At 33.9% G+C, this 10,778-nt stretch overlaps 1 protein-coding gene across 1 annotated transcript; it reads right to left on the reverse strand.

Annotated features, from left to right (window-relative positions):
* Positions 1 to 983: 983 nt before the first annotated feature.
* Positions 984 to 3,413, reverse strand: LOC148872478 (receptor like protein 21-like). The gene is made up of 4 exons (XM_088973705.1): positions 3,003 to 3,413; positions 2,707 to 2,865; positions 1,354 to 2,619; positions 984 to 1,122 (listed from the first exon to the last, which is right to left on the reverse strand). Exons 1-3 carry the CDS (start codon positions 3,391 to 3,393, stop codon positions 1,760 to 1,762), a joined length of 1,410 nt encoding a protein of 469 aa, XP_088829831.1. The 5' UTR covers positions 3,394 to 3,413; the 3' UTR covers positions 984 to 1,122; positions 1,354 to 1,759.
* Between the last annotated feature and the right edge of the window lie 7,365 nt (positions 3,414 to 10,778).

Consider the following 10,778-nt stretch of genomic DNA (forward strand, 5'->3'; position numbering starts at 1 on the left):
GTTATTGTTAGAAATGATCAAAACAGACAAATTTACACAAGGATGAGGAGGAAGAACAAGAGGGCCTGTCAAGGAGTTGTTCATTAGATTTAAGCTGCGGAGTTTGGTATTGTTTTTTAGCAACCAAATGGGAAATTCCCCCCTTAAATCGTTGCTAGAGAGTTGAACTACTCTCAACTCATGCTGGTAGTAGAGGAAACTCGAAAATGCACCATTTTTGAATGTGAAGCCTGATAAGGCAAGAGACTTCAATTGGAAGGATGGAACCCAGGTTGGATAGTCGCCGGCTTCAACTATTAGCCCGTTATTTTCACATTCAAATGAGTCATGTTTGGAAAGGTTAGCAAATGAATGAATTGAAAATGAACCATGGAAACAATTATGTGAAAAAGAAAGGTATTCAAGAGAAGTGAGTCCAACAATGAATGATGTGTCAAAGCTTCCTTCAAATTGATTGTAAGAAAGATCCAATGCGTGAAGGGATATGAGGTTTCCTAAACAATGGTTGAGACTACCCACGAAATCGTTGCCACTAAGATCCAACTCCTGAAGGTTCCTTAGTTTGCACAACCCTGCATGGTGATTCAAAGCATATATATGTAAATTAAATAATGATTCTGTATATAACTAACCGTGTATTATTTAGAGAGAGCATAAGAAATGACACAAAATAGATCAAAAGATTTTTGGTTTGCCAATAATTAACTTACCTTTATGTGGTAGTTGAGTGCCATTGAGTCCAATAGCTGAAGTAATTGATAAGAACTTGAGAGAAATCATTCCGCCCATGTTCTCGAGAAATTTGTTGTTGAGCGTACAATAAGATAAATCTAATAGCTCCAAGTTTCTCAAAGTATCCAACTCTATAAAGCAAAAAAAAATGAAAAATATTAATTTAGAAATTTGTTGTTAAATAAGACTGTACTATCTCCAAGCAATTATATTTTAATGAATCTACAATTAACATACCTTCACTGGTAATTGATCCACTCATCAATGGATTTCCACGGAGATACAATTTCTTAATTACCGGTGCAAGCAGGCCAATATACTGTATAATCGTTGTGTTAAAATTGTTGAAATCTAAATGTATTTCCTCCAACTTGTTGAACCTTTTGAGACCTGAAATAAAAGCAGAAAGCGTCAACGCAAACTACAACCCGAAGTAATCTCTAGTTGTTGAAACGGGCCCCGCCTTACACCAGTTGAGACCATGATAGACGACCATCTGTGTACCGACCAAATCACCACAGCCTTTGGCATGCATCAACTTTGTGTTTGTGATGTGCAACATTATTTTATTTTATAAATATGGATGTATGATGAATATCACACACGTTATGTAATACATACCTTGGATCGGTGGAATCTGATTGAATTTATTCCCACTCAAATCCAACCTTTGCAAGTTCTCGAGCCCTATTAATTCTTCAAATTATTCATCAAATTTTTTAGTAATATTAACAAAGAAAATTAAAGTTGATTAAGAAATAGATAATCCAACTACTTAGAAATTCGTGAGAGATTTAAAGGCTTATATACCTTGGATTGCTAGAGTGCCGGTGAATTCATTTCCACTCAAATCTAACATTTTTAAATTGTTTAGATCACCTAAACAACAAGCCTAAACCATATATAATGTGTAACGTGAATATCACCCAAATAATGTTGTGGTCTACATATTACCACAACATACCCACAAGTTCTACATCTTATAGACTTGAAGTAAAATTGGAGTCTTTTTTGTGTGATGGATAGACTAAGTCCCACGCATGGCCAATAATGTTGTGGTCTCTTTTGTAATTGTAGGAAGTATTTTTCCATACAAATTATTGTGCGATAACTTAAGAAACCCTAACCTGGAGCATCCAATGATCAAGTGCTCTGGAATTTGACCTGATAAATTATTATTGGAAAGATCTAGAAACCATAACGATTTCATTTTACCGATTGATGGAGGAATTTTTCCTTCAAAACAATTTTGTGATAACTTTAAGGTATTCAAATTTGGAAAGATTACACCGATATTTGTTGGGATTGAACCAGAGAAGTTATTGTTAGAAAGGATCAAAACAGACAAATTTACACAAGGATGAGGAGGAAGAACAAGAGGGCCTGTAAAGGAGTTATTCATTAGATTTAAGCTGCCTAGTTTGGTATTGTTTTCTAGCAACCAAATGGAAAATCCCCCCCTTAAATTGTTGCTAGAGAGTTGAACTACTATCAACTCATGCTGGTGGTAGAGGAAACTCGGAAAAGCATCAATTTTGAATGTGAAACTTGATAATGCAAGAGACTTTAATTGGAAGGATAGAACCCAGGTTGGATAGTCGTCGGCTTCAACTATTAGCCCGTTATCTTCACATTCAAATGAGTCAATTTTGGAAAGGTTAGTGAAGGAATGAAATGAAAATGAACCTTTGAAGCGGTTATGTGAAAGAGAAAGGTATTCAAGAAAAGTGAGGCTAGCAATGAATGATGTGTCAAATCTTCCTTCAAATTGATTGTGAGAAAGATCCAATGCGCAAAGGGATGTCAGGCCTTGGATTGCTTGAACACTGCCATTGAATCCATTCCAACTCAAATCCAACATTTGCAAATTCTCCAGACCGGCAAGTTCTGCACATCATCATTAATCATTAATGAAAGTTGAGAGTATAATTACATATAAAGATAATATATGTGCCTCATCTGAATTCAATATACCTTCAGCAGGAAAGTTCCCTTCCAAATTGTTCTCACTGAGAGACAGATTCTTGAGGGATTTGAGGGCACCCAAAGACAGCAGGATGCTGTTGTTGAAAGCATTAAGACTCAAGTCGAGAAGAACCTCCAGCCTCTTTAATCTACCCAACGGTTCCAGCCCTGCAATAAGAATAAATACATCCATCCATCTCGCTCTCAACGGCTGGATATTACTTATGGGCTTGTGTTGACAATCATGGTTTAATTGAAAGACGATTATAAAACAAATTGCAGTTTTCTTAATTAATTAGCAATACCTTCATTGTCTGCCAAACCTCGAAACCCGTTCTCAGATAAGTCAAGATGTTGAAGCTCTTGAAAGGGAGCATTTAAAAGCCAAATTGGTAGATGAACATCATCATCATATGCCCGACTTCTGGTATAACAGAGATAGAGTTGGATGATCCGGCCAGTGGTAAGATTACATTGAACTCTCTCCCAGGAACAACAATCATCATTATCATCGTCCTCAACCCAAGATGGGAGACAGCCGGAAGAAGTATCATCATAATCAGTCCATGGAACAGAAGCCTTGAAAGCTAAAAGAGCCATCTTCTCCTGCTCCAAACATGCCATTGATTCATGATGATGATGATGAAACTGATGTAGCAGCAGTATAACCATAAGCGATGCCCATAATGTTCTCATCCTCAAAGCCCACCCATGATTTTGAGAAATGGATGGATTTCCCCTGTTTCAGCTTTCTAACTCCCCTCTCCTCTATATATAGGTAGCTGTAATTAGAGCAAAATGAATAATAATTGTTGTGGTCTACATATTACCACAACATACCCACAAGTTCTACATCTTATAGACTTGAAGTAAAATTGGAGTCTCTTTTGTGTGATGGATAGACGTAAGTCCCACACTTTAGCAATATATGGTCATGGTTGCAAAATGAAAAGTCGTAGTTATTTTAGATGACTTGGGACCAGGGACTCGTCAACGGTCCATATATGTATGACTTAAGACTTTATAAGTCATGTTTTTTCATTCCCTCTTTGCTTTCCACAACACTCTAGTCCTTGACGTAGGGGCATAAAGGCCATTAGCATTAGCATTAACCATGTCATACGTGAAATAATAAGTACAAATAAAATATTAATACAATATAATAATAAGATATTAATTATTAAATACTAATAAAATAATAATTATATATTCTTAAAATATTAATAAAAATAACAATAAAATAATAATACAAAATTGAAAATTTTCATTCGATTCCAATTCCAACTCCAAATGAACCAAACAACAACAATAAGAATCCTATTCTATTTTGATTCCTAATTGAGCCAAACAGGTGTCGAGAATAAGTGATTCCAACTTTGATTATTAAATACTAATAAAATAATAATTATATATTCATAAAATATTAATAAAAATAACAATAAAATAATAATACAAAATTGAAAATTTTCATTCGATTCCAATTCCAACTCCAAATGAACCAAACAACAACAATAAGAATCCTACTCTATTTTGATTCCTAATTGAACCAAACAGGTGTCAAGAATAAGTGATTCCAACTTTGATTACATGGGTGATTTCAATTCTAATTTCAATTATGCCTAAAAGGCAAATGAACCCTTAGTGATTAAAAGATCAAGAGAAATCTGAAATTGTTGGATTTGGTTAATCGACAATTCTGGTTCAGTTTTGGTTAACCTTTTGAAAAAAAACGGCAGTTAACCAAACCAACCAGTATATGTATACTAATATATATTATATTATATTTTATTTATATATATTTTTTAAATTGAATACCCTTTTCTAATCTTCCTCCCTTCGAATTGAATTAACCTAAATGCCTTTCCCTTTCTCTCTCACTCACAATTCTTAGTCTCTCATCTCTCTTCTTCTTCCCCAGACCGACCGATGGCCTCTGAGTCTCCGACCGACAACCTTTGAGTTCTTAGTCTCTCATCTCTCAGTTCTCTCTCAGAGTCACTCTCTCTCATCTCTCTTCTTCTTCCCCAATGGGAAAAATCCCAAACTGACCGACAACCTCCGACCGACTAACGGCCTCTCATTTCTCACTTCTCACTTAGTCTCTCATCTCTCTTCGTCGTCCCCAACGGGAAAAAGCAGGTCATCTATCAGTCTCTCTTCATCTTCCCTTTTTTTAAAATTTTTTTTAGTGCATAGAAAAACCAAAAAATTGAACCACAATTAACCAGTCCACCGATTAACCGGTTGCATAGGTTCAGTTCCAGTTCAGATACTTAAAAAACCGAACAGGTCGATTTGGTTCAAAAGATAACCCCACAGTTCGATTCAAATAGTGAGCACCCCTAGAGGTGGCCACCCCTCTTGGAAAAGTTTGAGGCTAAAAAAAGAAAAAAAAAAAACTAAGATATATAACCGATTCTTTCCTTCCTCATCAGCTCTACTGTAATGCAAAAAACTTAAGCCTTACGCAATCAAAATTGATTGACTTTAAATAAATAGAAATAATTACAAAAGCTAGCTTTTTTATTAATTTCACTAATAATTAACAATTATGTAGGATTGGCAATGGGGTGGACCACCCCATCCCTGTCTCCGCTCCACAGTTAAGACACTCTACCCCATCCTTGTCCCATCCTAGTGTCAAGCTAGTTCAAGGCAAGGCGGGACCCATTCCTCATTAGGGACGAGGAGTCCTCAAATTTCCCTGCCTTATCCTTTGTGTCGGGTGAATTCAGGGCAAGGCCCCCACTCCCCATCAAGGATGGGAAATCCTCAAATTTTCCTTACCCTGTCCCCAGTGTCGAGCGGGCTCAAGGCAAGGCACCCGCTCCTCGTCAACCCAATATTTATTTTGATGGCAAAAATGATCAAAAGGATATATTGAGTATCAACTACATGGTAAATTTTTAAAAGCATATTAAATTGTCTTTAATTTTCAAGAAAAGTAATTTTATGAAAATTTTGGAAATTTTATTACATATATGTAATTTTGAAAACATGTTCAAATTTATTTTTAAATTGTTATTAAGTAATTTATTTTCTTTTTAAATGTTTACTTATAGAATTACACTAATTTATCATATATTTGTTAACATAAACTAATTAATAATTTCCTTTTCCGTTTTTATACCTGAATCTAAGAATCATGATGAAAATGCATGGAATTGGGGATGGTCCCTATTGGATGATCTTTGGTTTATTGATAGGTAAAGTGCAATCAGATGGGGATTTTCCTTTTTCATTTTTAAATTGTTGCTTGGGTTTCTTTTCAGGTTCTACTGATTTCTTTAACTCACAGGGTTTTCACGCTCAATGACTACAGCATACAGTTTGCCTTCTTCTTCATCTTCGTAAATTTGCAAATATCCTTGGCTTTTCTAGTGTCAACGGCTTTTTCAAAAGTTAAGACTGCTGCAGGTCTGACTACGCTTGACCCATTTTATCTTATGGTAAAGAGTACTTAAAGCCTACTGTGGCTTTCTTTTCCATTTCTTTGTTCAGGATCCATCCTTCCCAAGTGAATGTAACTGCAATAATCTGCTTAACTGGTTCTATTGTTGTTTGAAAATTTAGAGTCTATCTGGTTTGCGGGAATAAGGGTCTGGAATCAGAATCAGAATCAGAATCAGAATGGATCATTTCAATTCCAACTGTTTGATTGGGTATAATCGGAGTTTCATATCTATTTCTGCTGGAATGGTATTCCCCCATTTGAGGGAATGGCCATTCCTTCCCCTTCCCTTATCTATAAAATCACATTCCACTTGATTCTAATTTTTGTCTGAACCAAATAAATTATAAGAATAGGCCACTCTGATTCCAAATCCGAAGAATATTAATTCTGACTGCGAACCAAAAGGACCTTTATAGTTCTCTTTATAAGAGCTTCATATATGCTCATTTTGAATCAGAGCTTTGAGTTCCCTTTGCAATGCGGCTGTTATAAAGCTATTTAGTGCATTCTCTGTTTGGATGTTAATTCCATCATTAATATTCTTACTTGCTTTTGTTTCAGAGGGAGAAAGTTGAACAGTTACTACGTCATTTTACAATAAACAAAACTATCAAATACTTTCTCTTCATCTATGATTTTTTTCACAATGAAAGACTTATATATATTATCTGTAATTTACCCTTAATTGGCACCAGCGTGAGAATTCATTTTTTGTCTAATTTGCTTCTCAGAATTCATTTTTTGATCGTACAGTTTGAATCAGTATGGGGAAGATGCTAAATTCACGAGGGTGATTTTGTGGCATGCATGTCAAATTTCAGAGTCCAAGTCCAAGTCAATGGGGGAGTATTTTCTTTTTTCTATTATTTTTAAATCTTTCCGTGTAAAAGTCGATCCTATTAATGTTTAGTGGTTGAGGGGAAATGATTTGCCTATCGAAACTACTAACCAGCTGGTAGTATAGCTAATATGATAATCGGAAACGGATCCATTTTTTGTTATATCTTTTAATTTTTGGTATTTTATCATATTTTATTGAAAATCATGTTAATCTTTTTTTTTTTTGGATAACTTTTGGTAATGATGACAAAATTATTGATATTTTATTTTTGGTTATCTTCTTGGCTAATTTCTGTTCATTAAATGTAATTTTCTGTTATTTATAGCTTAAATTAAAATTTAATTTTATTACTTACAGTTTCAAATATAAATTAAATAATTTTTAAAATGAAACTTGAAAGGCTACTTTAGACTATAAAATTTGAAAGGTCACTTTTGATGTTAAAAAATTGATTAATTAAAAAATAAATTTTATTCATTTTAAAGCAAAATACTTAAAGGATTTTATCAAATTAGAGTCATTACATTAACAATAATTAATTTAATAGTAAATAATTAAAAATAATTAAGAATAAATTAATAGTAACGATCATGAATGGCAACACGGCTGGGCAGGGATGGGGAGCCTCTCCCCATGAAAATCCCCATCTCCGTCCCCGCTAACGGGGACAAGGTTATCCCCATCCCTGTTCCTACGGGGATCCCCATCCCCCGTGATTTTTTATAATGATAACCATTTTTTTTGTTTTTTATTTTATTTAAAAAATAAAATTAAAATAATTAAAATTTACAATCCTATTAGAAAATATTCAACCATATTTTTAAAAATATTAATATATAGATGTATGTGTACACTTATACATATATAATGTATGCATACATATATACATATATTAGTGGGGATCCCATAGAGTGGGGATCGGGGACCTCATGGGGTGGGGAGTGCTCTCCCCTTCCCTACCCCATCCCCTCTAACGGGGACGAAAATTTCCCCATTCTCACCCTTGCAGGGGGAAAATCATCCCATCCCCACCCCATTCGGGGTGGATCCCCACAAGGATCGGGGAAATGGGGAAAATTGCCATCCCTAATAACAATAAAGGGGTTTATGATGGTATAATAGTTAATAATTAGTCATTAAATTAATAATTATTAAGAGTAAAATTATTCTTTAAACTCTACCATAGTTTTCTTAACTAATAGTAAATTAACAATCACTTAACATAATTAGCATACTAAACTTAGTAACTCAATTTGATTAATTAAACTAATTTATTCGATTTCTTTAATTACTTTATTTACCTTTATTAATTTACTTAATTAGCAGTAATTTAATCAACTTATTTACTTTAACAAGCTTGGATTATTTAATTACTCTATTTACTTTATGAATTAATCATTTCACATAATTGGCTTAATTTACTTAATTATCATAATTTATTTAATTAACTTTAAGCCATCATACACCATTGAAATAATTTGCTTAATTAACCTTATTAAAGTGGCCTTTCCAAATGTATGCTTAACGTGGCGTTTCCATAAGAGTTTGAGGGTAAACATGACAGGCCCCTTTTCTATGAATACATGCAAATTTAGATTGGACTCCAACCATACTCAGATATTGAATGCCATTGATAAATTAAAGCAGAACATCAAAATAGTATATATTATTAATATAATCAAGTAAAGTACAATAAACAACAGGACTTGAAATAGTTTCCATGCACGAGACGTGGATCTAAAACACTTCAGTAAACTTGTATATAAACTACTTTTATATGTATATTGTCTGAATCAAGCATGATAGCAGGGACTCGTGCCATGTATGGAAAAATCTGAAAGATTGAATAATTTTATTTATTATTAATTAATTGATAAATTAATAATCAAAATTTTCTGTTAATTAATTAGAAATATTCAATGTTATTATTAATATTTAAAATTTTAATAAGTGTATTTTTCATTTAATGTTGATTTACAAAAAGAAGTTATTGCTAATTTAATTAACATGGACAAATATTTTTTAATAAATTTAATCTTATTAACCATTTGTAGGAATTTTAATAACAATTATTATTTTCATTATTTTTAAATGAAACTTTGATTGACTTTAAATAAATAGAAATAATTACAAAAGCTAGCATTTTTATTAATTTCACTAATAATTAACAATTATGTTGGATTAGCAATGGGGTGGAGCACCCCATCCCTGTCTCCGCTCCTCAGTCAAGACACTCTACCCCATCCCTGTCCCATCCTAGTGTCAGGCAAGTTCAAGGCAAGGCGGGACCCACTTCTCATTAAGGACGAGGAGTCCTCAAACTTCCCTACCTTATCCTTTGTGTCAGGCGAATTCAGGGCAAGGCCCACACTTCTCATGAAGGATGGGAAATCCTCGAATTTTCCTTACCCTGTCCCCAGTCTCGAGTGGGCTCAAGGCAAGGCACCCACTCCTCATCAACCCAATATTTATTTTGATGACAAAAATGATCAAAAGGATATATTTAGTATCAACCACATGGTAAATTTTTAAAAATATATTAAATTGTCTTTACCTTAAATGCTGATTGTTTTAGTTTGATTTTACTACAAACAATTGGAATGGATGTGTTTTATAGCCTTATTTCTTGTATGTGCATTTGCAAAGTAACAGAATGCATCTCACGGCCATAGATGCTTGTCACCTATGAATCCAAGCTCCAGCTTTGCAATTGGAGGTGTCAGCACCACCAGGCCCGAGGTAAATTTCGCGAATGCAGAATCCTGATCTTGATTAAACTTCGAATATGAAGTCCTAAATTAGATATCTAATTTTAGCCTTTGCCAAAATCCTGTGAAAGTTTTAGCACTCCGCTGAACCAATGCATTGTTTATCTAAACTAATAATTAATATTTTAAGTATATTTCTTCCATATAAATAATTATAACTATGAGTATCTTTCATTGTCTCATATCTTTAAAGATCCTTTGAAATACCAACAAATTGTGAAACTTGGGCTGAAGTGTGGGGTTTCCGCTTTCATTCAACTTCTTGTGGCATCAATAGAGCTACGTTAACTGGGATCCCATGTTGAGAACCACAACATCCTAAAGAGTCTAATTCCTGGAGTAGAAGAGCAAACATGTTTTTTGTGACAAAAGTAAAAGTTGGTGCTTAACCAATCATTTTTAGTATGTCATTGAGATTTCACTAGGACAAGTGTCGCAATACCCTTGCACTTGGAGTAAAAACTTCACTAGATGATGATGCAAATTGCATAAGCAATTGTTCTTATATGAGTTGAAGTTTTTATTCCAAATTTAATTGAGAATTTCGTAACTCCATGAAAAAGAAAATCACTACTTGTCAGTATAAGGCTTGTCTACCCCCTCGAAACAGGTCAACTCCCAAACCAAAATGAACACTCCACTAACTTGACAAAAACCTACTCAACCAACTACAAGATCTAGTAGAAAAGAAATATTTGGTATTAACTTCAGGGATTTCTTCATGCATCAAACATTCAAAAAATTCTGGTGGAGCTACCTCTACACATTCTAGATTTGATGTTGAAGAATTACCTTTGAATCACTTTCTTCATCAGAATCACTGAAGAAGTAAATAAGAGCAAACTTACCTCACTTTGACATGGTCAAGTACACCATCAAGTATTTGTCACCCATGCACAAATGATCCTTGTGATGGGGAAATAACCCATCAATACAACAATATAAGTTTATAAAAATATGTTCGATGTCATACAACAATATAAGTTTATAACTTATGAACTAAGCTTATCGGTCGTGA

Source organism: Nelumbo lutea, chromosome 2 (assembly GCF_056320005.1).
Source record: "Nelumbo lutea isolate HS-2025 chromosome 2, American lotus-T2T, whole genome shotgun sequence".
NCBI classification, from domain to species: Eukaryota; Viridiplantae; Streptophyta; class Magnoliopsida; order Proteales; family Nelumbonaceae; genus Nelumbo; species Nelumbo lutea.